Genomic DNA, 27,724 nt, shown 5'->3' on the forward strand with positions numbered 1-27,724 from the left:
TACTATCTGAGTTTTTGGCTAGCTGCTCTTCATACTACTTTTTGGCTTTTCTTATTATATTTTTACACTTCATTTGACAAAGTTTATGCTCCTTTCTATTTTCCTCACTAGGATTTGACTTCCACTTTTTAAACAATGCCCTTTTCTCTTTTTAAAGTCACAAAACATTTCTCCAGCCTTATTCTCAGTTTAGCCCAAGCAGTTCACGTTTGGCAAAGTCATTAGCTGGGTCTTCAATCGAACGTATCAGGCAACCTTCCTAAGACCCTGCTACCAGTCCCGATATATTCGAGAGACAAGAATTGCTAGGCTGGGCCAGACCCGGTCTATCTAGTTCAGTGTCCGCTATGCCAGCATCCACCATCAGCTGCTTCAGAGAAAGACCAGTGAGGACACAGTAACCACAGGGCAACTGACAGTCAGTAGCTGCCTTATGGCAAGGAAACCAAGCCCAACCCTTCTTAAGTTAAGCCCATTGGTCTTCTCCTTACGCTCCTGGTCAAAGCAAAGGGATTTGGTGCCTCTGACACCTCCAGAGCAGTTTTTATCCCAGGTTCGGTTTGCAGTCAGCAGTTCAGACTCTTCTCTTGCAGCACGCCGGGATGCAGTGGTTTCCCATTAGCACTTAGTAAAGGTAAGCGACTCTCAGTGCAGTGACTTGCCCTAGAGAGGCAAACGCTCCGCAGCACCACGCATTAATCCAGAGACGAAACATCCTCACTTGTAATTAACATTTCAGTGTTGATAAACTCGTTTTCAAGTACTGATCAGACATTCACGCACACGCTACTGGCAGAGAAAACTCAATGACCATCAGAGCCACACTTTGGAATCACCTGCTTGGTTTCCACGTGCATCTTTTACACCAAGCTTGTGCTTCTCAGGCATGAGAGAACCCTGACCTATATTCATGTAGGGCCTACTCCAAAGTCCTCGCACAGACTTCTAGTGACTTTAAGGGGCTTTGGATAAGGCCCTTATTAGGAAAGGGCAGAAGAGCTAGTGCTTAAAAAGATACAATTCACTACTTTTGAGTAACTTCCACACTGTGGTTAGGAACAGTGTTCACCCCGTCCACAGCACACTGGTAGGGGTGTTGTATTCAATGTACCAAGCACCTCTACTCTGACTCCTGCCAGCTCAGTCTTCTGCAATCTGTGCCCAGTGCAGCGACAAGGGAGTCGTTATCAAAGGAAGGCAGAGGCGCACCAAGCGCTGGTTAATAGTGACATTCACTTTAGGTTCCAAACCTGCTTTGTAAAAGCCGCTCCGAGCCTGTGAATCCCCCAGATATTCCAGGCTCAGGACTTCTTCTTGTGAAGTTATGTTACTTAAAGAACTTCCCCAATCTGAGCACCATCAAATCTTAAGTGCATGTGGATGTGGCAGGAACGCCTCCCACAAAGCCACGGGACAGATTCTTCCCACCACCCCTGAAGATGATCAAATTAAAATACACGAGCTGATCCCCTTTGCACACACCATTCTAGGGACTGCCCGTTGTACTAATTACTACTTCCTGTCAGGGGGATGAATTCCAGCTGCCCAGGAAATCCCGCAGGAGCGAACCAGAGGGAGAGGGAAACATGGATGGTTCTGGCAGCGTGGCCTCAAATTCTTCCACTTGGATTTGGCTCCCGAGCCTGGCAGATCTCAGGAAAGCAGCAGAGACTGCCTGCCCTACAGGAGCCCTGTCCCTGTCTCCCTACGGACCCAATGAAGTCACGCTGCCAGGGACTCCCCTAAAGGACCGAAATGGAGCCCTCCACCCCACCCGCAGCAAGTGCCCAAAGTACCTCGGCCTTTAAGGGCCAATGAAGATTGCAATGCTCTGTGGCTCAGATCCTTGAATGTGCCCTTCACCTCCGCAATACACCGGAGCTGTGCTGGAAGGGGGAGCCAAACGCTTCCCTCCCAGCCTGTGCTCCAAAGCCAGCTGCAGTGCCCACCAGCAGTGCCCCGGCTACATGCATTGACTGCCAGAGTTCGACAGTGAACAGTTCCCCAGACCGTTAGCAAAGAAATACGTTGTAAATCGGAACCTCAGAGGGAGAGGAGCATCTAGAATGGCCATTTCTAACGCTGACCTCAGCAGATTACAGGCAAGAATGACGCCGGCGTGTTCCACAAAGGTCCACTCTCTCTCAGAGCCGGGTGCTGCTTTGAGAACAAAGCCCCTTCACAAATCCCCAAGCGCTCCCCAAGATGATCTAGTTCCAGCGACACTGCAAGATCAAGTGATTGTTCTCAGCTGCCTGCTCCACGCTTTCACAGCTTGGGTGCCCAACTGACGATCACCTTCACCAGGGTCTGATTATTAGAAAGAGTGAGCAAAATCAGTTGCCTGCAGCCACCTCAGGCTGGGTACCCATCAAATGACGCAATCAAAACCCTTTGGGGGGGTTTAGGCCCTGGCCCCTCAGTACTGCAGCCTGTGAAGGGTATCAAGGTAGTGGAAGGTGGCTCCCAAAGCCCAGCTTGTTTCGACATTGTCAATTTTTCGGGCAAGCTGGAAAGAAAAGAGGAGAGGAGTGAAACCACCGTCACGGGCGCACACCACGAGCAATATCGCAACGCTGTGCTGACAAGTGGTACCTGGAACACCTGACTTTTGGGGAAGCCCAGTTCTTGCAGAAGCAAACTGATATAGGTGAGGTCCAGGCAAAGGAATGGGTTGTCTCCTGGCTTCACCTCCATGGTCTTGCACACTAGGAGGAACGAAGAGTCAGTTCTCTCTCTCTCCAGTTTACAAACAACTGTTCAAACCCTAAGACAGGCTGATTTCTCCTCTCATGCACTGGTGGAACAGACACAGGAGGAAAACAGGCCAAGATTTTCAACCACGGCTTCCTAAAAAGAGTCCGCTGTCAGGAACCTAAGGATGGAGCTGACTTTCAAAAGCGCCACGGACCCAAGATCAAATAACGAGGAGTCCTGTGGCACCTTAGACTAACTGAAGTGTTGGAGCATAAGCTTTCGTGGGCAAAGACCCACTTCAACCCACTTTTGCCCACGAAAGCTTCTGCTCCAACACTCCGGTTAGTCTATAAGGTGCCACAGGACTCCTCGCTGCTTTTGCAGATTCAGACTAACACGGCTACCCCTCTGATGCTTTACATCCCAAGATTGACATCAACAATCTACCTCAGGTTTCCTGTAATCAGCCGCTGGTCAGTTTCAGCAGCGGCTGACTTGGGGACGCCTGGGGCAGAGCAGCTGGGGTGCTGCTAGGTTGGTCCCGTAGCGCCGCACCTCGGCGCTGTGGGACCAACCCGGCAGCCCCCCAGCTGCTCTACCCCAGGCGTCGGCGAGAAAAGCCTGGTCTGCTGGGCGGGGGGCCCCGCAGCTAGTGCGCCCCCCCCCCAGCAGACCAGGGAGACGCGGAGCGGCTTTTCTCTCCGCAGAGAACGCGGGCAGTGGGACCGCGGTGCGTCTCGGCGGTCCTGCCACCCACGTCCTCCGCAGCGAGAAAAGCCGCTCTGCGTCTCCCTGGTCTGCTGGGGGGAAGTGCTCCCTGCGCCGCCGGAGGTGGCGACAGTGGGGGAGGCACCCACACTAGCGGGTCCCCCCCCCCCGTTCGTATCTAGGGGTCCAACTTAAGTCGGACTGACGTAACCCGGGGACTGCCTGTATTGCAAGATTATTTTGCAGTCTTTATAAAAATGTACGGACTTCTTAGAAAAACTGTGGCCAAGACTTCAGAAGGAACTTGTAATTTAAGGTACAAAATCTGAGACTTGAGCAGGGATCAGATTTTCAGATGGTAGGAGTCTAACGCTCTCTGACAATCAGGCCTCTTGAAGATCCTTCAAGTTTCTCTCCCAAAAGATAGACACATCCCCAAATCACTAGTCATGTTAGAAAATCTTGGCCAGCGTTTTTTGCTTTATTTTACTTACTCACCATACTGAGCCGCAATTTCAAAGTCACTGACGGTTAGGGTACCTCCTTTCTCCTTATCTAGGAGGAGGAAAAATACGACACGTTTCACAGTGAGCCTGGGGAGTCAATTGTAAATGCTGGGTGCTAAGCATGTCTGGAAATTGGACCACCCACGGCTGGATCCTGCACTTCCAGAATAAGTGGAAGTTTTGCCACTTTATTTAGATGCCTGAATACGGACGGCAAAGCTGAACTTCAGGCTGTCTTCCTTAAAGTTGGGTTTTAGCCTTACTGGGACATGGTCGACTTTGGAAATTTAGTCCATAAAAAGAAAGTCTGAAAACTGTTTCAGGTCAGACCTCCAAGGCCGACTGCCTTTTCACCTACAACCCAACCTTCTGAAAACAGTATCACAGTATGCCAACATCACCAATGGCCTCATTCCTGGGCAGCTTTGCAGAGAAACCAGATGATGTTTAAGTGGCAGAAACTCCCCCATTAGCTACCCTGCATTACAAAGAAAATCAGAAGCAAATGTACCTATTAGGCCAACTTCTGCTGCACAGTCGTAATAATAGGAGAAAGCGTAAAACTCCAAACCCTTCACTTCTGTTTTGTGCACCTTCTTGGAGAGCAGCTCTGCCACTTTGCTGGCACAGGATTCATACAGAGGCCCCCCTAAAAGAAACAGAGGGAGACCCAACAAATCACAGGCTGGTGATTAAACAGTGCGTGAGGGGGATTTCTTTGGGGGGGCCACAGGTCCCCTCGGGTCAGCAAAGCTCTCTAATTGACTAGAGACTCTGTGGGAATAAAGCACCCGCTCCTCTTCCTGCTGAGGCCAATGGCAACGTTTACTGGCTTCCATGGGAACCCGATGAGTCCGAAGAGCGGGCCCATGCAGCCTACGGTACAAATGTTCCTGAGCTGCTCCTGCAGCAGCCCAGAAGGAGATTGACTCAGAGCTACAGTCTCTCTGGTGCACCAAGGAGAGTTAACAGCACTGGGCTGGCAGCATAAGCTCTCCAACGCACTGGAATAACTACACTGCTGGGGGCCTGGGATCAAGTCTCCACCCACGCCCCACTCTCGTTCACTGGAATAAGCCAGGGACTCACCAGGTTTCCCTGCAGAGTGTGAAGAAGAGGTGAAATGGCACACCATGCAGGGAAATACAGGGGCGCCCACACCCTCTCTTCCTAGCACACTGGATGGGTCCCCGCTTGCATTACCTCCTGAAAATGTAAACAAACTTGTTTCTCTTCGCAACTGGCTGAACAAGGAGGAGGACTGAGTGGACTTGTAGGCTTTACAGTTTTACACTGTTTTCTTTTTGACTGTAGTTATGTAACAAAAAATCTACATTTGTATGTTGCACTTTCATGATAAAGAGAGTGCACTAGAGTACTCATATGAAGTGAATTGAAAACTATTTTATCATTTTTACAGTGCAAATATTTATAATAAAAATTAAAAGTGAGCACTGTACACCTTGTACTCTGTGTTGTAATTGAAATCAGTGTATTTGAAAGTGTAGAATCATTCAAAATATTTAATGTGTCAATTAGCCTATTTCTCAGTCCAATTAAAATGGCAATTAATCATAATTAATTTGTATCACGATTTGAGTTAATTGCATGAGTTACCTGTAGTTAACATCCCTAGTTAGTAATAAGGGAAAGAAAAGCTCAGAGTGGCATGCGAATAATTAGAGAAACGCTCTTGAGCTCAAATTGAAAACAGGGCCATGGGTAGGCAAAGAGAGAGGCTGTTTCGATGGAGGAGCACTGTGGATGAAGAACAAGGGCTAGGACTACATGACTGAACATCACATGGAGACACACGAGACAGCACCTGGGGTTTTCAGATCCCCTGCCCCCACAAGGCAGGAAGTTTGTGGGAACAGCAGTTTCTGCAGTGAAATCTCATTGGCCATTGCAGAAAAGGCTGATTTGCTGTGAGCATAAATGGCTTGGAAACCCTCCCACAGCCAGACCGCCAGCTGGTGTGAACCAGCCCCGATAGGCTGCAATAGCAGCCTGCTGATTTGCCCCAAGTGTGCGAGACTTTTCTCTGGCGCCATCCCACAGCACAGCTCCCGCCAGTGGCAGCCGTGACGGGCGCGCTAGTGCTCTTGCTGGAAGCCATCACATTATGCAGCCAGGCTCTGGCCCAGGTTTGCCAGCGTGGTTTTCAAATTGCCATTGACTAGTCTACATTAGGGCTCCCCCATCACAGGCTGGAGCAGACGGGGCGTGGGCAACAGGAGGAAAATCTCCTATGCGGGAACTGCCTGAGGACAAAGCAAAGTTAGCGAGTAATGTAGCGAGCGAGAAGCTCGCAGAGGGAGAGCCAGCGAGTGCATGCTGTTCGTGCTGACTGTCCCACGCCAATCTAGAGCGTCACAGAAGTTCCTCTACCTGCCTTCTGCCCTTTGACTCGGTACACGATTTCAGCATGTTCCCACTCCCACTGGAAGCCAGGTGACAAACAGGGGCTCATTAGCACCTCGCCTTCCTTTACTGGAATAGAAACAGACGAAGCAGCATTAAGACATGCTCAGGAGCCAGGTGCTGATCCCGCCGACCCTCACCACACTCCTACTCAGCAGTAGCTTCTAACCCACTCCTGGTCTCAACACCCCGACCTCTCTACGGACTGGTGATGGCACCCCTCTGCCCGCACCCATCTCATGGCAGATGTGCCTAGGCACAGCATGGTCCCATCCACAGCCCAGGCAGCTGTGGGTAGCAAGTGAACACCCCCCAATAACGGGCGATGCTCCTGTGGCCTTGAGCATGGGGTCGGCACCCTGGGGGGTGGGCACAGCAAAGTTACTGGGAGTGCACGAGGACCGGATGCGAAGCAAAACATTCCCGCATCCTTGCCATTCTCCGAGGAGCCAGAGCCGCCGATGGCATCGCCCCGCTGCAGGCTGGAGAAGCGGAGGCAGCTGGCAAGGGAGAGCAAGCCGAGCCCAGGCCGCAGCAAGCAGCAGTGTCCAGGCCACCGAGGGGAGGAAACAGCTGGAGCCAGCATGTGACCGAGATCACGGCCTGGCTGTGGGGAGAGAGGCGGCAGCAGGCGGGGAGAGAGAGCAAAGGGAGAGGGGTGCCATGCAGAAGGCTTGGAGGTGGGGCAAGAGGGGAAGGAAATGGTAACACAAGAAACATGGATCTCCAAAAGGGGCAGAGCAAAAGAAGTCTGGGATCGCCGGCCCCGAGGATCACGCGACCCACAAGCCACTGAAATAGAAGAGCTCTGAGTCTGGTTACTTACAGGCTCGTCCCTCAACGCCTCCTAAAATGGCAAGCCTTGCTGACATTAACCCAAGGCCCAGGTAACTGTGAAGAAGAAGAGCCTCTGTGAAAGAATCCATCCCTCTGGTACCGCGCTGGCAGCCCGCTCGGGACACGCGCGGCACGTCTGTTTGCAGGAAGGTTCCTGCAAGTCGCCACGACTCAGCGGCTGACGGCTTGCGTGTGGCTTGAGCGAGCGCGTCCAGTGGCACCCCTTCCGCGGTCTGGCACGCTAGCCGAGTCCCTTCTTGAGCAGAGGACGCGAACGGGCGGGCGGGCGGGCGGAGTGAAATCCTGCTTGCTCAGACTGCAGCTAGATCAGGCCTGGCCAGGAGACGGCTTTGTGTGGCCACCCTCCATCTCCCTTAAAGCTCCTCCTCCCCCGTCTCCCAACAGCTCTGCATTGCCTCAGCTCTCCCTCCAGCCCGAGTCACAGCGCTCCACACACATCCCACCGAGCCCAAGTCGGAGGGGCCACCGAGACGTGACACTCCCTCCACCCCTTGCAGTCCAGCAGCAAGGGGCCAACCCCGACCCCGACCCCTGACGTTCTGTGGCGCTCTCGCAGTACCCACGGAATCGCCACAGCGCCTCCTCCGGCCACAGAACGGGCACGGTGGTGAGCGCAGGCCTATTTGAAGATCACAGCTGCAAGCCTAAGGGTTTCAGGCACCCAACTGCACACCCCTACATGCCAGCACTGCACAGCCTGACAAGGGACACATTGAGGTGGGTTCTGGGGGCTGCAGACAGAGGAGAGCATGCAGTAATGCAGCACAACTCCTCAGCGTGGCCCCTCCCACTGAGGGGAAGAATAAGCTTGTGCGGCCATCAGGAGCAGCAATCTGGCCAGTCAGTCTCGCCAGTTTTTTTATTTGAGGTAAACACTGTGACTCGGGAGATTCCCCAATTCCGCAGAGAACTTAAATGCTTCAAGTCAAGCATGTGCTTAAGTCTCATTCATCCAATAACGGGCTTTCACCTTTACCGCCTGCTCTTTTCCCCACCACTAACCTGTATGAATAGAGCTTATACGTGGTGTTAAACATCTGAAAGGACGTGATATGGCCAGCGGGTGATTTCTGGAGCGTTGTCTATAAGGAGAAACAAAGAAAGAAATCATTGTGAGTTTTTTTGGAACTTTCCAGAAACAGCAGAGAGAAAGAATACAGTAGGTGAGCGCACTAACGGGTTATCTCATGCACAGCCCCGTTCGCAACATGCGGAAATCCGTTATTTACAGACTAGTCTCAGACTGGCTCTGCATCCATTAGAGGTGACCAGAACATAAGAATAGGAGGTAAATAGTGACCCAACGTTACAGAGTCACAGCAGTTCAAATATTATTACTGACACAAACAATGCAAGGAGGACTTGAAACAGAGCACGTCTTTCCACTAATACACCTCTCTGCTCCCTTCTTCCAGTTCTGAACCCCTCTGGAGGAAAGCTCTATCCTGCCGAGATGCAGAGTACATTTTTATGGACACAAATGGAAAACAAAAGCTGAACCTCTCTAGTCCAGCACTCTTAGGACCAGACCGGCGCCAAACCAGAGAATTTGCTGGACCACAGGAGGTCAATATTGTCTAGCAGCATCACCAACACTCCCGCTGCTTCCTGGGCTCTGAGAGCTAACAAAGCACAGAACACTGAGAGCCAGGACTGGGGGCTGTAAACAGACTTTATGGGACCTTAGGAAACTCGGCCACTCCCATGTTACATACATACAATATGATGGAGACTAATTTAGCAACAATTACTCAAGAGAGAGATCTTGGAGTCACTGTGGATAGTTCTCTGAAAACATCCACTCAGTGTTCAGCGGCCGTCAAAAAAGCAAATAGAATGTTGGGAGTCGTTAAAAAAGGGAGAGAGAATAAGGCAGAGAATATCGTATTGCCTCTATATAAAACCGTGATATGCCCACATCTTGAATACTGAGTACAGATGTGGTTGCCTCATCTCAAAAAAGATCTATTGGCATTGGAAAAGGTTCAGAAAAGGGCAACAAAAATGATGAGGGGTTTAGAAAAGATCCCATATGAGGAGAGATTAAAGAGACTTGGACTTTTCAGCTTAGAAAAGAGGAGAGTAAGGGGGGAATAGGTTAGAGGTTGTCACATTACTGGATTTTAAGGGGAGCAGCCAGATCACTGCTGCACCCAAGGGGGGGTGTTTGCCCCACAGTCCATACAAAGGGGGCCATGTGAGGTGTCGAATGAAAACTTATGTTCTACTGATTCTATATATGCTACTCATGTACTCATGTGATATCTGTATGTGGAATTATAAATATGGATTCTGTATTGAGGCTGGAAGTTTCTCTGTCTGAGACAGAGCAATGGGCCAGGAATGGTCAGTCAGTGACTATGGTAATTAGCAAGGCTCCAGGGACAAGGCTCTCAGAGGCCAGCAAACACCCGAGGAATGTGTCTGGGACCTGCAAACAAGCCAGTATCATGACCGCTGACTCGGGACACAGGGATAGGTCACTGCACCATGTGACTTGCTCCAGCTTGGAAGATACCAGGAATAGGTATAAAATGCCACGAGGCGGACTCCATCTGGCCTTCAATTCTGCTACTGATTCCAGATGCAGCCTTGGGAGGGACAGAGCCGGGAAGACTCGCTGGCCCACCACATAGGATGTGCACCAGAGACTTTTAAGATAGCAGTTTGTAACATCTCTGCTGAGAGCCTGCGTCGAGAACTTTGTGAGTCAATGCATGTAATGTATTCTTCTTAACAACCTTACTCTCTTGCTTTTCTTTCTTTTATTAATAAACCTTTAGATTTTAGATTCTAAAGGACTGGCCCAGCATGATCTTGTGGGTAAGATCCAGAGTGTAAATTGATTGGGTGCTGTGGCTGGTTCTTGGGACCAGAAAGACCCATTTGGGGTAGGAGAGATTGGGTTCTGAAACCCCTCACCTGTGTGCAGGCCCGGGGCTGATTGTGGCACAGGGAGAGCTGGAATGTCTATGGGGTTTTGCTCAATATGACCGGTTGGTGACCTGTTTGGAAAGGTCTCCAGTCAGGGGCTATAAGGAGCCCTGAGTCTGAGCAATTCACCCTGAGCAGATGCCTTCAGCTGTGCCCAGACCTGGCCTGGTCCATCATAGAGGTCTATAAAATCATGACTGGTGTAGAAAAAGTGAATAAAGAAAAGTTATTTACTTATTCCCACAATATAAGAACTAGGGGTCACCAAACGAAATTCATAGGCAGTAGGTTTAAAACAAACAAAAGGAAGTTTTTCTTCACTCAGCGCACAGTCAACCTGTGGAACTCCTTGCCAGAGGAGGTGGTGAAGACTAGGACTTTAATAGGGTTCAAAAAAGAGCTAGACAGATTAATGGAGGTTATGTCCATCAATGGCTATTGGCCAGGATGAGTAGGAATGGTGCCCCTAGCCTTTGTCTGGAAATGGATGACAGGGGAGGAATCATGTGAGGATTGCCTGTTGCATTCCCTCCCCTGGGGCATCTGGCAACGGCCACTGTCTGCAGACACGATAGTGGGCTAGACGGACCCAGTCTGGCCATTCTTATGTTCATGTTTTGTGGGCATCTGGCTAACTACAAACATGCCAGGCCATGGATGTTGCCAGGCCATAGAGTGCTGGACTAGAGAGATTCAACCTATAAGACAGTCTCTGCTTTTCCTAACCAGAACACAGCTCTGGTGAGCCTTGTGTATTCTTGGCTGTACTCTAGCGACGAGGAGGAAGTGGCCAGATCTGTGAAGAGACAAATAGGAAGCAAGCCTTCACATAGCACAAAACGCCCCAATCCTTTTGCTAGAAAAGCAGAATGCCCGTTCATTGAAACCAATCTTTCCCTGCAGTGTGTGGTTTCAGATTACCTCAGAGATGGGAAGAAACGTCATTTGTGTTGATCCACCGCCTAAATCCAGCATTCCTACACTTCGTTTTCTCGGAGTGCTTAAGCTACCTGAAATGCATCATGTGAGATAATGAAAGCTCTTGTATGTTCAGACATAAAGCAATAAGAGAAACAAATGGCTTTAAAAAAAAAGCCACAGAATCATAGAACACTAGAACTGGAAGGGACCCCAAGAGATCATCAAGTCCAGCCCCCTGCCCTCACGGAAGCACCAAGCACCCTCCCTGATAGATATTTATCCAAACTGCTCTTAAATATTGCCAGTGGTGGAGATTACACAATCTCCCTACGCAATTTATTTCAGTGCTTACCCACCCCGACAGGAAGATTTTCTTAATGGACAACCTAAAACCTCCCTTGCTACAACTGAAGCCCATTGCTTAAATTGTTTGCCCCTGCTGCACACAATAAGAGATGAAGAGCACATACAGCTAGAGCTAGTTTGCATAATGGAAAGCATGTCAGTAATTAATTACTTGGGGTTTTGCCCAGCTACAAAAACGAACAGAAAGACAGAACAGTGAAGTGGATTTACCCATATAGGACCATGAACTTTCCTTTCAGTTAGTCTCTAAGGCCGTGGTCACCAACCAGTCGATCGCGATCTACCGGTAGATCTCAGGGGCTCTAAGAGTAGCTCTTGAGCCCCCTCTGAACTGCGCGCCTGTGCAGGACATTTACATGAGATTTCCTCATTTGAGGAGCAGCTACTCACCGAGCAACAACACAGGTGAGTAGCTGCAAGGAATGGTGGGAGCTGGGAGGTCAGGAGGGCTGAAACACCCCAGCCAGCTGACTGTGGCTTTCAGCTGAAAGAGGCTGCCCCGCACTCCAGCTGATCGGCGGCTTCTCCTCTGCACCTGCCCATGTGGAGCTTGGTGCACCCTGGCTGAGTGCCATGGCCAGCTGGCTGGGAAGCCGCTTCTCTTCCCTCCAGCCTGGCTGCCCTGCACTCAGCCCAGGGAGGCTGCATCTAGCTCCAGCTGTGCTGGAGCAAGCTTCCTGGGCTGAGCGCAGGTCAGCTGGGCTGGAGCGAAGAGAAGCGGCTTCCCAGCCAGCTGGCCATGGCGCTCAGCCAGGGTGCACCAAGCTCCACGTGGGCAGGTGCAAAGGGGAAGCCGCCGATCAGCTGGAGCGCGGGGCAGCCTCCATTTCAGGCCAAATGTTGGAAAAACCTCTTCCTACAGAATTTAAAAAAAAAAAAAAAAAAAAGCAGCAGTATAAGGGTTGGGGACAGCAAGAGGAGAGGAGGAGAATAGAGGGCGGGGCTTCAAGGAAGGGGTGGGACAGTAGATCTTGGCTTGGTCTGTCATTTATAAAGTGATCTCGGGTGTAAAAAGGTTGGAGAGCACTGCTCTAAGGTGCCAGAGGACTACCTGTTGTTTTTACATCTGGACAGAGACAGCCTTTCATAGCATGGAAATAATAAATTGTGTTTTTCCCTAATATCTTTAGGACAAGAAAAAAAGAAAAAAAAATCACAAAAACCTCAAACAACTAATATTAGGGCCTTCATAGAATCATAGAATCATAGAATAATAGGACTGGAAGGGACCTCGAGAGGTCATCGAGTCCAGCCCCCTGCCCTCAAGGCAGGATCAAGCTCCGTCTACACCATCCCTGACAGATGTCTATCCAACCTGTTCTTAAATATCTCCAGAGAGGGAGATTCCACCACCTCCCTTGGCAATTTATTCCAATATTTGACCACCCTGACAGTTAGGAATTTTTTCCTAATGTCCAATCTAAACCTCCCCTGCTGCACTTTAAGCCCATTACTCCTTGTCCTGTCCTCAGAAACCAAGAGGAACAAATTTTTGCCTTCCTCCTTGTGACACCCTTTTAGATATTTGAAAACCGCTATCATGTCCCCCCTTAATCTTCTTTTTTCCAAACTAAACAAGCCCAGTTCATGAAGCCTGGCTTCATAGGTCATGTTCTCTAGACCTTTAATCATTCTTGTCGCTCTTCTCTGTACCCTTTCCAATTTCTCCACATCTTTCTTGAAATGTGGCGCCCAGAACTGGACACAGTACTCCAGCTGAGGCCTAACTAGTGCAGAATAGAGCGGCAGAATGACTTCACGAGTTTTGCTTACAACACACCTGTTGATACAACCTAGAATCATATTTGCTTTTTTTGCAACAGCATCACACTGTTGACTCATATTCAACTTGTGGTCCACTATGACCCCTAGATCCCTTTCCGCCATGCTCCTTCCTAGACAGTCGCTTCCCATCTTGTATGTATGGAACTGATTGTTCCTTCCTAAGTGAAGCACTTTGCATTTCTCTTTATTAAACCTCATCCTGTTTACCTCTGACCATTTCTCTAACTTGCTAAGGTCATTTTGAATTATGTCCCTATCCTCCAAAGAAGTCGCAACCCCACCCAGTTTGGTATCATCTGCAAACTTAATAGGCGTACTCTCTATCCCAATATCTACATCATTGATGAAGATATTGAACAGTACGGGTCCCAAAACAGACCCTTGAGGAACTCCACTTGTTATCCCTTTCCAGCAGGATTTAGAACCGTTAACAACAACTCTCTGACTACGGTTATCCAGCCAATTATGCACCCACCTTATTGTGGCCCTATCTAAGTTATATTTGCCTAGTTTATCAATAAGAATATCATGCGAGACCGTATCAAATGCCTTACTAAAGTCTAGGTATATGACATCCACCGCTTCTCCCTTATCCACAAGGCTCGTTATCTTGATCCTGCCAAGACTTAAAAACACAATTCACTTTTAGCTACATGAGCAAACCTTCGGACTTGGAGCCTGTAGAACCCGGGCCTTAGCCAACGTTCTCCAAAGAGACACTTAGGCCTGGTCTACACTTAAACAGTGGATCGGCCGTGCTGCATCACTCGGGGCTATGACAAATTTTGCACTCCACCTGCCAGAGTTAGGTTACTCTACCCCCAGCCCAGCACAGACGCTGTTACATCGAAAGAAAGTCTTCCACTGACCTAGCCACTCTCTCTTGGGGAGGTGGGTTAACCCCCTTTCCGACAGGGGAAATGCCCATGCTAGGTCAGTGGCGTAACTGCTGTGCTGCAGCTGTGCACTGGAGTGTTCGGATTGAAAGCAATCTTATTCCTAGCCATTTGGAAACAGTCTATTTCCCACCACTGCACACTGTCTCGTGTCTCCCCATCCACACGCGCACACGGTGGAACTCCCCGGCCTGCTTGAGAACAATGGCACCTGTGGTATAAATACCAAGGACTGTAACTGTGATCAAGTCCAGATTCTTACTTCAATTGTCTGTTCTGGGCGATTACCAAGAAGCTATCAAGTACCTGAATTCGAGACTCACCTGGGGCACAGGGCACCCAGGGAGGGAATCAAGTGTTCTAATCAAAGGCTCTGGTCTTTCCAGGGAGACAGAAAAAGGAGCCTGTTAAAAGCCTAGCTCAACGGGGCCAAGATTTCACATACAGCCAGAGGTGGTCGCTGGCCACTCTCCACCCATTATGTAAAACTCAAAGGGGGGTGGAGTAACAGTGAAGACAGGAAAGCTGAACAAATGCAGGATATCTGAGAAGGTAAATACACACACATACCTGTTAAAAAGTTGATCGTGATCCAGGCTGAAATTCCTGGGAAGAGAACGTTTCCGAAAGACGCGCCGTTAGACCCTGTATCCAACAGTAAGGTCACGCAGCGACACCGTAATACACATCATTCCTGATTGAAGATTTGGTCTCTAGAGATTTACTTTTTAATAGAGCTGTGCTTTCCAACTGTTCAGCGACAGATTTTAGGTTAAGTGATTAGCACACTGGGTCGCACTGCAGCAGGCACAGGGACCCACAGTCACATGCCTCTCCTAGCATGCAGTTTTCTCTCACGAAAACACCCAGAGGTGACTGGTTTTGACTAGAAATAAAGGGCCAGATCCTCCAGGATAAATGGTCACAGTTCTAGTGATCTCAATGGAGCTCTGCCAATTTGCAGGTGTGATTCTCAGGCACTGCAGACTCTAGAAACAGTATGTCCAACAAAAATCAAGAATCTTAAACCTGGGTTAGGGACCTTAAACATGGAGAATGTGCTTCTGCAGCCAACACTTACATTATTACTAATCATCTGTAGTGCCTAGGAGCCCCAGACCATGACCCGATGGTGCTAGGTGCTGTACAAACACAGAACAAAGATACTCACTATCCCAAAGAGCTGATATAACATTCAAGCCAGCTGGCAGGCAGCTCCTCTGCATGAAGTGCCTGGCAACCACTTTACTTCACAGATCACACATATCAGCGGATAAGCAGCAAAGGCTTTGTTCTAAAGGTTTTGTTCTTTAGCGAAAATGTCAACAAATACATGATCCTTCATGCTATGGGGCAACCCTTCTCTGGCATCAGAACTGCATGGACTCAATTTTGTTACACTTAAATTTGTTTTCATTTTCCTAAAGTTACTTTGAAATATTAAGAAATTTTACTTTTCCCAAGCACTTTAGAGAACTGTGGAAATTATGTTCTCTTCCCACTTGACAAACATTTTCTATTCCTATTAATAAAAGAGAAATGAACGGGCCTTGTCTTAACAACTTAAAATATAGTTAGCTATTATTTTAAAGTATCAGCACACCTCAGGGAATAGACCCAGTGCACGTGTGTGTTCGCTCTTGCTGGGAAGCTCGAGACATTTCTTTTTTAAATAAGACGTCCTGCAGAAAAGACAGCTATTTTAAAGTTTATTGTCTCAGCAGCACTAACCACATTACTGGGTATTTAGAATTTGGCAATTTTCCTTAAAAAATTATAAAAATGAGATCAAATTTTGGACCCAACCTTAGCATTATTTCTATTCTAACCTAGTTAGTCTCAGTTTGCATATTCTCTTCCAAAAAAGTTGGTCAGCTTTCCTTCACGAGGAGAGACTATTACAAATAACTGTCTAAAAAGTCTTTGCACATTTCCAGTTCAGAACTGGACGGCACTAACCACCTGAGCCAACCCGGTCCACGGAGGTCAGCTCAAAGGCAAGATCTTGAGGAGCAAGGGCCTGGCATTAGGCTTCCACGTCTCTATTTTGGTGCCAACGTGGCTTGATGTTCAGATGTGCTGAGCACACAGGAGTTCCCAGACTCAGCTGCAGCTGGTGGGTACTCAAGCACTTACATCAAGCTGCTTATTTTTAGGAGCCAAACCTTAAGCCCCAGGAGCTGTTTGGTTAACACCATTTTGGGCCACGTAAATGGAAGCAAACTCTGGCCTCACCCTAGCAATGAGATCTGCTAGCAGAGATCCGCAGGGTGCACATTTCCACTGGCCTCAGTGGAGACTCAACTTGGATCCAACGTGTGGAGCAGAGGGTCCAGCAGTAGGATTGGGGCAGTTTTGTTAAACCACAGCCACAGGAACTCAGCCTACCTTCATCTGTCCCATTCATTACAGAGACACAGTCGTCCCTTACGAAGAACGGAGACTCCTGGAAAAGGTCTCTTACCTAAAAGCACAGGAAGAGAGAAATCAGTGGAGGCTTTTTCCTAGACGGGGACTGGTGTGTGGTGCAACATTTTCTTGCCCTACAGTCAGATCCTAAGCGGTGCTGAGCCTCTGCCCTGGAGTCAGGAGGAGTCTCACGGCCTGGCCAGCTCTTGGAATCCAGCTGTAATAAGCACTCTCGGAAGTTATCAATCTAATCAATGGCTGTGCACTGCGATGCAGAGAGAGGGGCATTCCTTCCCACCAGGACACCTTGTGCTGGTCAATAGATAACAAAAGCTGAGAGGGTCTAGGAGGGAATATGGTTTAGTCTGCGTTAGGCAGACAGAGACTGATTGCACTGTGGGGCCCAGAGGGCAGTGCATGTGAAGGGGAAGGCAGGAGAAAAACACTGGTAAGAACGGCCCAGTGAAACACCCTACTCATGGGCATAGTAATGCCTTGAGTACACTGGAAGTTAAAACCAAAGTTCCCTGTTCTCTGATCTAGACTCCACACCAAGGTCCCCTGGCTTTTGCGGCTTCTCGAGAGAGAGACTGGAAATTCCGCAGCAGTTTGAACTAAATGCTATTTGGAAATGGACAATACAGTCATTAACGGTAAGTTCAATTCCACCCTGCCCTAGAATAAGGGTGTTAAATTGTGTTTAATCAGCTAATTGAGTAATCAGAATTTCCATTGAGTACTCAATGAGTTGATAAGGGGGGAACTGTACAGCCACAGTGGGGTTAGCCCCCAGGAGCTAACTCTGCTGCGGCTCTGCCTTTTAAATGGAGTAAGAGCCACCTGGCAGCATCTCGGACCAGGCGCAAGCCAGGAAACAGCTGATTCCCGACTCACGCTCGGTTCCCTGCTGCACCTCTTCCTTCTATGCCCCTCCACAGAGACAGTGCTGGGGGAAACCAGCTTTTAAGCCAGCTTCCACTCCCCCCTTTGCTGCCTTTGATAGGAGCAACTTGTTGAGTAGTAACTCGACTACTTGATAAACATATGCTCATTGGTTAGTCGACTAGTCACGTACATCCCTGCCCTAGAATTGTCACTTTTCAGTGCGCTACGGATTTTTGTATTGCTAACTTTTGGGTGCAGCTGTCAAAGGGAACCTAGAGTATTTGACAGACCAGGACGGGGCAGCTGGGGCTCTGGGTACCAGGAAGGCATGAGAAGCAATTTGGGATTTTGACCTCCAGTGAGGGAGAGTCTGGAACAGAGGTAAACAATGTTTTTGGATAGGGGAGAGGCTTTATATTAGAATTCACCACTTTTGTAACTAGTTAGTCATCCTCCAGCATCCACCACTGATTGCCAAACACATTGGTTGGATATTCTGGCTAAAATGATCAGTACTGGAATAGTTGTCATTAGATGCTGAAGCCTACACATTGAGCTTAATGAGACAACTCACATTTTTCTCAGTACCACTGTTTCAGGCTGCTTGCAAATTCTGGAAAATAGGGGACTGATGCACATTCAAGGGGGGATTCCCACAATCATGAGGGCTAGAAATCCTATTTTAAAACTGAAAGCTGATTTGAACAGAACTCTTCTGCATCAGCATATTTATTACATGGCTAATTCAGCAGTCAGTGACTTTCCAAAGCCACAGGACCCTGATTACAACCAGGAAGAACTGATGTCCAGAGAACGGAACCACTGACAATAGCTCAAAATGCCTCAAACTTCCATTATAAATAAACTCAGCATGTGACAACTCACATGTAAGATGCCCAAAATACTGGTTTAAATCATATTTCATACATAGACTAGTTACTCTGAAGCTGGGGTTAGTAGTGGGTGGACTTTTCTGTAGCTATCATTAATCTGCTGTTTTTTAACAATATACTATCTCATTATAATTCTGGTCACACCTATAATCTTGACTCCAACAGTGTCAACTATAGTAGGAAAAATATTACTTGCCAAGAACATCTGACAGTGCTTTAAAAGACCTACACAGTATTATTTAAAAATAAAAAAATCTTTAACATGAACTATGTTTACCAACAGCTTTCAGATCTAAAAAGCTGAAGGTTAGTTATACAAACTAAGTATCATAAAGTCTGCCCACTTTGGAATGGACCGAGGGTCTTGCATTAGGACTTGCACATAGGGTACTATATGTGATAAACAAATGAGCATCGTTACAGTATGGTGTGAAAATGGAATATTTACACTGTCAGCAGAATAAAAGCAAACTATGCCTATTCTACTGGGGACCAAATTCTGCTCTGAAGTCATGGAAAATTAAGTTTAAAGAAAAAGAATTACCTTATTCAGCAACTTTTTAGCTTTTTCTCCAGGCAGCAGCCGTAAACCAGCTGTTGCTTTAAGGACCAAAGGAGTAAACGTCCACAATTCCACAGGAACTTCATTCTTTGCAACCTCTAGAAGTTCTTGTATCCCCTGAGCACTCTGTAAGTCCAGGGAAAAGCAATACAGACATTTGGAAGCAGTGCATATGAAAATCTCAAGTAAGCAGAGAGGTTATATTTAGACCCTATAAATCCACAAATATCTATGGATCTTTATTGCGGCTCTCAGATGAAAAGCGGATACAAACTTTGTTTCGACGTAGGGCTCTAGTTATACTACTTATAGATCTGGCACTACTGCACCATCTGCTGGAATACTGTGGCCAGGTCTGGTGTTCACAATTCAAACACAGTGCTGATAAATCAGAGAAGCTCAGACAAGAGCCACGAGAATGATCAAAGCACTTGCCTTATAGCAATGGATTCGAGGAGCTCAATCTATTTTGCTTAACAAATTGAAGTTTAATGGGTGACTTGTCCACAGTCTGTAAGCTAGACAAATTAAGAGCAGAATAAGGTGTACCTTTTCTTCCACAGGATAATCAATCAGTGGAACAGCTTATAAAGAGTCGTAGTGGATTCTCCATCACCTGATTTGAAAATGGCCAGAATGGATGTAGCAGTTCTCTGGTGCATGTTATACGAGGATCATAACGGTCCCGTTTAGCTTTGGGCTCGGAATAGAAGATTGTGCAGAGACGGGAGGGAGAAGGCCACATAACATTCAAGCAAGAATCCCTTTTCAGGAGAGCGCTTAAGCACGTGTTTATATGAAGTCCTGAACTGAGGCTTAACTGACTGTGTTTAGCTCATCAATACATTTCCCAATTGCATCCAATCACGACAGGGATGAAACATGGCACATGACCAGTTTCCATCCTTTTCCAGGAAGACAAACATCTCTCAAGGCAGTCATGAAAACCAGTCAGTTAGCAAAAATGATACTTTTAGCACATGGGCTTGACATACCAGGAAGCTGGTCAATGCTTGGAAACCCCACATTCCCATCCAGGTGAATTAGAAAGACTACAAAGTGTAGTCTACTGCAGCACAGCAACCTTCAGCACTGCCTCATTTGCAAAGCAGATAAAGAGCGAGTTTCTCTAGCAGACGCCTCTTTTTGTAATTAGAAAAAAGCTTTGTTACCTTATCAACATCATCAGCATAAGCAGAGAGTCCTGGCTTCAGCGCTTTAAATGTTTCGTGGGTTAGCTTGGGAGTCTCTGTCCAAAAGCAATAAGTTGTTAAGAGTACGAAAGGTATGGCGCTTGATATACAGAGAAAAGATCATTTTGCAAGTAAAACTTTATATGCTAATTTTGCACAATTAAGGATAATGGAAGTAATCTGAAGCCTACTCTGTCTGCACCTACTCTAATCACTGATGCTTGTTACTACAAGGTAGGACTAGTACGTGGCAACTGGTGTCCTGCTTCTCAAAAATGTGTTAGGCCCAGATCCAATACCATGCATCACGTGTTTAATTTTAACCATACGTTTAAGTCCTATTGACAGCAGTATGATTTTAGCCTGTGTTTATGTACTGTGCCGAACTGGTTTCCAGGAGGTCCAGATACAGCAATGAATAGTGGCTAAGTCACAGGACTGGGACATAGGAGCTCTGCCCTGCACAGATTCCCCGTATAACCTTGGTCAAGTTACTTATCTCCCCCCCCCCCCCCCAGAGCAGCATTCTGAAGCTAGAGGAACTGTTTATGAAGAACTCAGCTATTACAATGATACGAGGTCTGCAAGCACAGCTAATCAGTCTAATTATGATTATCACCAAGCCAAGGCTGAGATGAACAAATCAGTTTTAAAATACAATGGGTCTAAGAAACTAAGATTTAACTCATTTCTTAAGAGTATCTGGAGGGAAAACAATAAAACGGTTAAATAGCTTGTCATACCTTTTGATTTCTGTGTAAATTTAAAAATATGTATTCTAGTTCCAGTGCTTCCAGCATCAAACATAATTCCATAAAACTCTGTGTGATCAGTTGTCAATTTCTCATGGTCTAGTTTTTCTCTCCTACTGTCAGTAGTACCATCTGTTACACTGGAGACTGGTTTGGAGTCCAAATGCCATTTTATATAAACTACATAAATAGCTACACATGCAAAAATCCCCAAGCCATAGAATGGCTTTGATATCTTCATGGCTTCCATTTATCAAATGTCACTGTTTCTTTCCCTTCATGTCTATGGAGTCCATGTCTCTTCTACAATCTAAGAAAAAAAGACACATTTTAATCTTTTATACATTATGGCAACACACACACAGTTCTTAGAAGAATTACCTAAAAAGAGACTCCAAATAAGAAAATGAGGTCACCCCCTCCCCACCGATGAACGCTTTAGCTCAGTATTTCTTCAGAAAGGCTGCACAAAGACAAAGGGATGGAGCTGACAATGTTACCCACGCAGTCTACAATGACTACTCGTCTCTCCAAAAGCTTACTGGATAGTCGACACACTAGTCACTCCCCCCTCTGCTGCTTCGATCACAAAGAGGCAGAGGAGGAGGGGACTGGGCGCTGCCACTTTGAAAGGGCACAGGGAGCATGGAGCCAGTGGGGGGCTGCTTGAGTCCCCCGCTGCCCCAGTGCTCCCCACAGAGCTTTCACCGTTGAAACGTAGCAATGACCTCAGGGCTGTTGCTACACTTCAAAGGCAGATTTGCCCTTATCGACTAGTTCCGTGGTCCCCAACACGGCACCCGCGGGAGAATGTATGTGCGCCCGCGCCGGCGTTTTAAAACTACTCACATTCGCCCCGGCTTAGAGCGGGGTCGGCAGCCTGGGGCCCGTGAGGGAGCCCAACGCGGGGCTTTAGAGGCTTGAGCCCCGCCCCCACCGCAGCAGGCAGCCCGCGCAGGCGCTTCGGTAGCCGGCGCAAACCCCACGCTGGTCGGGTCCGGCTGCAAGGCAGCAACAGCCCCCCTTCCTCCCCCACGCAAAACAGCCGCGGCGGGGCCCTTTGTGGCGCAGGAGCTGCGAGCCGGCAGGGGAGGGTCCCTCATGGCCGCTTCTGCCCCCCCGCACAAGCCCATTGGCCGGACCTGGACAGGGGCAGCTGTGGGAACCCACCAATCCCCAAGCACAGGGCCAGGCAGCTCCTGTGGGAGAAACAGGAGAGCAGCGCGTCTCGCTGGTAAGTGTCCGGCCCCCCAGCTACTCCCACTCCGATAGCTTCACCCACAGAACTCTCCTCCCAGACCCTGCACCCCAAACCCCTGCCCTGAGGGGCAATCCAAACCCCTGGCCTGACACCCCCCCAGTAAAATGTCTGGTATTTTCAGTTTCTCAGCTGGAAACCACTTGGGACGTTCTTCCCCTGCCATGTGGAAATTTGTGTGAAATTTAAAGGGGCATGTTTTTTTTTGGGGGGGGGGGGTGCTTTTTTTGCTCAACATTTGGACATCCCTCCTTTTTATTAATGCAGAATTTTGTTTAAAAATGAATTGCAATATAATTAAAATAAAAATTATCCAACTAAATTAAGTTTCTATCAAATTTACCCAATTCACATTTAACATGAAAATAACCTTCAATTTCACATTGACGCCTTTTTTGTTGGTGCCCGCCACACTCTCCTGAAAACATGAATGTGCTATTGGCCACACAAAGGTTGGGGACCACTGGACTAATTGAACAGTCGATGCAAATTGCATCGACTATTCGATTAGCCAATTAATCTAAATTTAACATCCCTAGTTTAAATCATGTCAAATACGACACAGGATGTGCTCACACACCGCAAGGAAGAACATGGTCTAAAAACCTGTTAAGAGAAAATAGTGACCGGCCAGCAGTTTGGGATGCAGACACGCCTGTACTGTGCAATCCCCACCCTTCACGTCCTTGGATGAAATACTGGCCCTGCTGACGTCAATGAGTTTTGCTGTTGACTTCGTTGGAGTCACAATTTCACCCCTAGACTTGGTCTCAGATAACGTAAGATACGTTTTCATCTAGATATTTGAAAACAAGTGTCACTAAGACAAGTGCATAATCTGCCTGTCATTGCTACAGTCAGGATCCCCCTAAGACTCCTTTAAAACAGGGTGTTTTGTTTCTAAAAAAATAGCAGCAACCTCCTTGTCTCCCCAGCTGTTGTGCCTACACCAGGGGTGGGCAATAATTTTTGAAGAGGAGCCATTTCTCCAATTTCAGAAGTGCCCACGGGCCAACCCAGAAGGGAAGGGGCGGTCCATGCGCTGTAAAAAGAGGCCAAATATGTTTTTTACACAACAAAGTAATTAAATGTTAATAATAATTAACTGCATACAACATTATCCAAAGGCTATCGTAGAAGGCAACACTTGTAAAATGTGTCGTACTACTACTAACATTTTAGGAACATTTGTAATAACACTAAGCTTTGAGTTCCGTCCATGGTGGGCAGTATGACCCACGGAGCGGACACGGTTCAGCAGGGTTAGCCCCGGCAGCCACCACTGCTTATTTACATGCACTTCCACTGGTACAGCTGCCTGAACCTCCCGATCACCATGCAGCACCATCTCCAACCAATGGGCGCTGCGTGAATTGGGACACCACCTCCTACAGTTCACAGGGGCTAGGAATGGTGATCCACAGCCAACAGGAGCCAACAGAGAGACACGTTAATAAGCACTGGCAGATGCCACATCCGATTTATTGCCCACCTGAGTTTAATGCAACTTATGTGCATTACATTTAAGTGTAAAAAAATGCAACTCAGTGTGAAGAAGAAAGTCTGTGTTTGGCATTCACAAGGGACGTGAAGTCAGGTGTCATTTCTGATGTTGCAATGCGGAGCACTACTGCAAGGTGGTCATCAGTGACAGATCTGTTCCTAGAAGTGTTGAATTTCATCACAGAAAATGTCTGTTCGCAGATGTAAGTTGATCTGAACAATACAAGCATCTTTGGGGCACAAGCCTTGGCCTTTGGAAAGCTTCGTTTATTGAGAGATGCATAAAACTGCAGACGTGGGGTTGATTTGAATTGCTCCCCAAGCAAGGCATCACTCTGCAAGTCAATAAGCTCCATTTGGAGGTCACCTGGAGCACTGTCCACCACCTATGTGACAGGAGAGGAGAACAGAGCCACGCTCCCCGCCTCTAACCTATTGCCTGGCAGTTGCCCGGCAGGCACAAGCCCTTTGAATAGAAGCAGCTGAAAGGGCTCACGCCTCCTGGGCAGCTCCAGGCAACCGGACAGTGGGGCAGAGTTGTGAGCTCTTTTCAACTGCTTCTGTTTCAAGGGCTTGTGCCTGCCGGGTGACTGCCAGGCAATGCAGCCCCCAGCAGGCGAGCACTTTCAATAGATGCAGCTGAAAGGGATCCTCTCTCTGGCTTCCTAGCAACTCATTAGAGGCTGGGGGAGCTGCGAGCCCTTTTAAGAGCTTTTATTTAAAGGGCTGGCGCCTTCCCTGTGCCTGCCAGCAAACCCGCTGCCTAGCAGCTGGGGACACAAGCTCCCTATAAACAGACACAGCTGAAGGGGCTCCCAGCTCCCCACCTCTAGTGTGTTGCCGGAGACGCAGGATCCCTTTGGGATCATGGTCCAGAAATGCGCTGGAGGCGCCGGGAGCTGTGAGCCCTCTCAGCTGTGTCTGTTTAAAGGGCTGCTGCCTTTCCCAGGGCTTATTTATTGATGTATTTAAAGGGGAACACAAGAGCCCCTTTAAATAAAAACAGCTGAGAGCTGGCAGCTCCATCCCTCCCCCCCAGTGCATTGCTAGGGAGCCAGAGACCCAGCCCATCCAGCTGTTTCTATTTAAAGGGCTGGTGCCTTCCCTGCAGCTGCTGGGAAGACTTGAGCCCTTTAAATAGAAGCGGTTTGAAGGGCTTGCGCCCTCCCCTGCTCCAGGCAACGAGCTAGGGGGTGGAGCCTGAAACTACCTCTCAGGCCGGAACAAAGCCCTGGGTGGGCCAGATCCATCCCACTGAGAGGGTTCTGCCCACCCCTGGCCTACACACACCCCATCGCTGGCACAGCCAAAGCAACACCAAGGCTATGTCTAGACTGGCATGATTTTCCGCAAATGCTTTTATCAGAAAAGTTTTTCCATTAAAAGCATTTGCGGAAAAGAGCGTCTAGATTAGCACGGACGCGTTTCCGCAAAAGCACTTTTTGCAGAAAAGCGTCCGTGCCAATCTAGATGCAGTTTTGTACAAGAAAGCCCCGATCGCCATTTTCGCCATCAGGGCTTTTTTTGCGCAAAACAGTTTTTAGCTGTCTACACTGGCCCTCTTGCGCAAAAACATTTCTGGAAAAGGGCTTTTGACCGAACGGGAACGTCAAAGCATTTGCGCAAGAAGCACTGATTTTGGACAGTAGAACGTCAGTGCTTTTGCGCAAAATCAAGCGGCCAGTGCAGACAGCTGGCAAGTTTCTGCGCAAAAGCAAACGCTTTTGCAGAAAAACTTGCCAGTCTAGACGCAGTCCTACAGTGTAGCACGCTTGGCTCACAACATTTTAGCAGGAAACCGCCAGCTCCTTTGGGGTACACTTGTACTCTGGGAGTCAATACAGATCCACCTATAATGTAAGGCACGAAGCGATAGAAGTCCCTTCTTAGACACAGAAACGTTTTACTGCACACAAAGGCTTAGGGAGAGAGAAATAAGGCATCAACTCTTTCCAGAACACGAGGTGGCAAGCCTCGAGGATATGAAAGAACACTTCTGTGAATGACAAACGTCATTCTGCAACATGATTTACATTATGTTCTGTCTTTACAGCTCTGGCTATGGTTGTCAGCAGCCCTCTATTATAAGGGATGTTCCTTGTTTAAAGAAAAAGCTGCTTGATTTTTAGTAAATTAGTACAAGCTGAACCTCTCCAGTCTGACCCCCTCAGACCTGACTGATGCCAAACCACTGCTTAATGGACTCTTAGACACTTGGGGTAAATCAGAGAGCTAAACAATAGCACAGGACACTGAGAGCCAGGACTGGTGGCTGGAAACAAACTGTATGGGACCATGAGAAACTTGGCCTCCCCTGTGATAAGTAGACATCAGGCTCACTAAAATCCTGCCAGGCCACGGACGGTGCTGGCCCAGAGCGTGCCAAGCTAGCGAGGTTCAGCCAGCACAGGCCACCTTTGTATTCCGTATTTCCACCTGGCACATGGAGATGCAATGCCAGTCAATTTTGGCCCAGCCACCCCTTCAGAACATCTGCCCCACATTTTTGGGATACAGTGTTGGAAACCCAAAGTTCTACTAGGTCTACTGTCCAGCCAGCCTTCTGCTAGCTTAGAGTACGCAGTGTTGGCTCAGCCATTGACTGAACTAATGTCACTTGGCCCTCAAGTTGTTTTCTCAGACAAAACCCAATAAATTACTAAAAATGTAATATTTTTCCATCAGAACACCTGTTTCTGATTTTTATTTATGACACTATATGCCTCTTCCCTACCAGATAATTTACATTTGCTCACTGATCTGAAAACACTCCCGCGCTGCCTAATTAGGCATTATAATCAGGTAAGAATGGTGGTTGTCAAGTGTGCCATTGTTACTCAAGCTTTTCAAATGGATAGCAAAGGCAGGCTCTCTGTGTCCCAGGAAATATGGAAATGGCTGTCTCAGTCTGTATTGTTAACCATTAAGTTACAGTGATTAAACCTCCAACTGTACTAAATATGGCCTCAATTTAGCACTGAGCTCTTTGTTAGCAAATTCGTGCATGCTCTAAGCCTCCTGAAGCTTTCAGTAGGGCTCCTCACAGATCTACAGGTCCATCCAGGGCCCAGTTACAGGATCATGGCCTTTATGTCCAGGTTCCCTGTCCAGAAGGGGAGCTCACCATGAATTTAAATAGTGGGCTGCTGAACTCATGCAAACAACGAAACCATGCGCCCGCTGTCACGATGGATTTTCAAAGGTACAAGTGTCAGGAAGCACCCCAAATCCGAGTCCGTGCTAAGCCCAGGGGGGCCAGAACATCCAGGTACAGCCGCACCCATCAGGAAGGGACACACCCAGCCCATGCTGACCCCAGGCCTCTCGGGTACGGCACTGCCACACACAGCCCAGGACCCGCCCGCCGGAGGGGAGCCTAGACACAGTCCCCGCTGGGCCCTGGCAACCCCCACCGACCCTGCAAGGGCCCCCCACAAAGCCCCGCACGCACACCGCCCCCGCCCCACACGGGCCCCCCCCACACACTGCCCCCGCCCCACACGGGACCCCTCCCCACACACCGCCCCGCCCCACACGGCACCCCCCCACACACACCGCCCCCGCCCCACACGGCACCCCCCCCACACACACCGCCCCCGCCCCACACGGGACCCCTCCCCACACACCGCCCCCGCCCCACACGGGACCCCTCCCCACACACCGCCCCCGCCCCACACGGCACCCCCCCACACACACCGCCCCCGCCCCACACGGCACCCCCCCCCCACACACCGCCCCCGCCCCACACGGGACCCCTCCCCACACACCGCCCCCGCCCCACACGGGACCCCTCCCCACACACCGCCCCCGCCCCACACGGGACCCCCCCCACGCACACCGCCCCCGCCCTACACGGGACCCCCCCCCACGCACACCGCCCCCGCCCCACACGGGACCCCCGCCCTACACGGGACCCCCCACACACACCGCCCCCGCCCCACACGGGACCCCCCCACACACACCGCCCCGCCCCACACGGGACCCCCCCACACACACCGCCCCGCCCCACACGGGACCCCCCCCACGCACACTGCCCCGCCCCTTCCACCCCACACCGGCCCGCAGACAGGCGGCTCCGGCCGCAGCGCGCGCTCACCCGCCCGCTCCGCGGTCCCGGACACCCGCAGGCCCAGCCGGTTCCGGCGCCCACCCCCCAGCGCGCATGCGCGCCCGG

At 49.0% G+C, this 27,724-nt stretch overlaps 1 protein-coding gene across 4 annotated transcripts; it reads right to left on the minus strand.

The window, feature by feature from the left end:
• Window positions 1–717: 717 nt before the first annotated feature.
• On the minus strand, window positions 718–27,724 carry ENTPD6 (ectonucleoside triphosphate diphosphohydrolase 6). 4 transcript variants are annotated; one of them, XM_075925854.1, is made up of 15 exons: window positions 27,647–27,724; window positions 20,781–21,099; window positions 20,017–20,093; window positions 18,827–18,970; window positions 16,484–16,559; window positions 14,666–14,701; window positions 11,049–11,137; window positions 8,196–8,275; window positions 7,162–7,226; window positions 6,303–6,404; window positions 5,001–5,117; window positions 4,423–4,560; window positions 3,904–3,960; window positions 2,596–2,708; window positions 718–2,509 (listed from the first exon to the last, which is right to left on the minus strand). In XM_075925854.1, the coding sequence occupies exons 2-15, from the start codon at window positions 21,037–21,039 to the stop codon at window positions 2,420–2,422; spliced, it is 1,443 nt and encodes a 480-aa protein (XP_075781969.1). In that variant the 5' UTR covers window positions 21,040–21,099; window positions 27,647–27,724; the 3' UTR covers window positions 718–2,419. The 4 variants fall into 4 exon arrangements, with proteins under 4 accessions (XP_075781969.1, XP_025034124.1, XP_075781970.1 ...); XM_025178339.2 differs by lacking the exon at window positions 27,647–27,724 and adding an exon at window positions 26,675–26,985; XM_075925855.1 differs by lacking the exon at window positions 27,647–27,724 and adding an exon at window positions 21,639–21,766.

The sequence above is a fragment of the Pelodiscus sinensis genome, chromosome 3 (genome assembly GCF_049634645.1).
Source record: "Pelodiscus sinensis isolate JC-2024 chromosome 3, ASM4963464v1, whole genome shotgun sequence".
Lineage (NCBI taxonomy): Eukaryota > Metazoa > Chordata > Testudines > Trionychidae > Pelodiscus > Pelodiscus sinensis.

Excerpts from the sequence above, each read along its gene's own strand:
- ENTPD6 (XM_075925854.1), bottom strand. The coding sequence starts at position 21,039 with ATGGAAGCCATGAAGATATCAAAGCCATTCTATGGCTTGGGGATTTTT. Across the intron at positions 11,138-14,665 it reads CACGATCAACTTTTTAACAG|GTAGCTTAAGCACTCCGAGA; the intron begins GTATGTGTGTGT and ends GATGCATTTCAG. Across the intron at positions 7,227-8,195 it reads TATAAGCTCTATTCATACAG|TTACCTGGGCCTTGGGTTAA; the intron begins GTTAGTGGTGGG and ends TCTTCTTCACAG.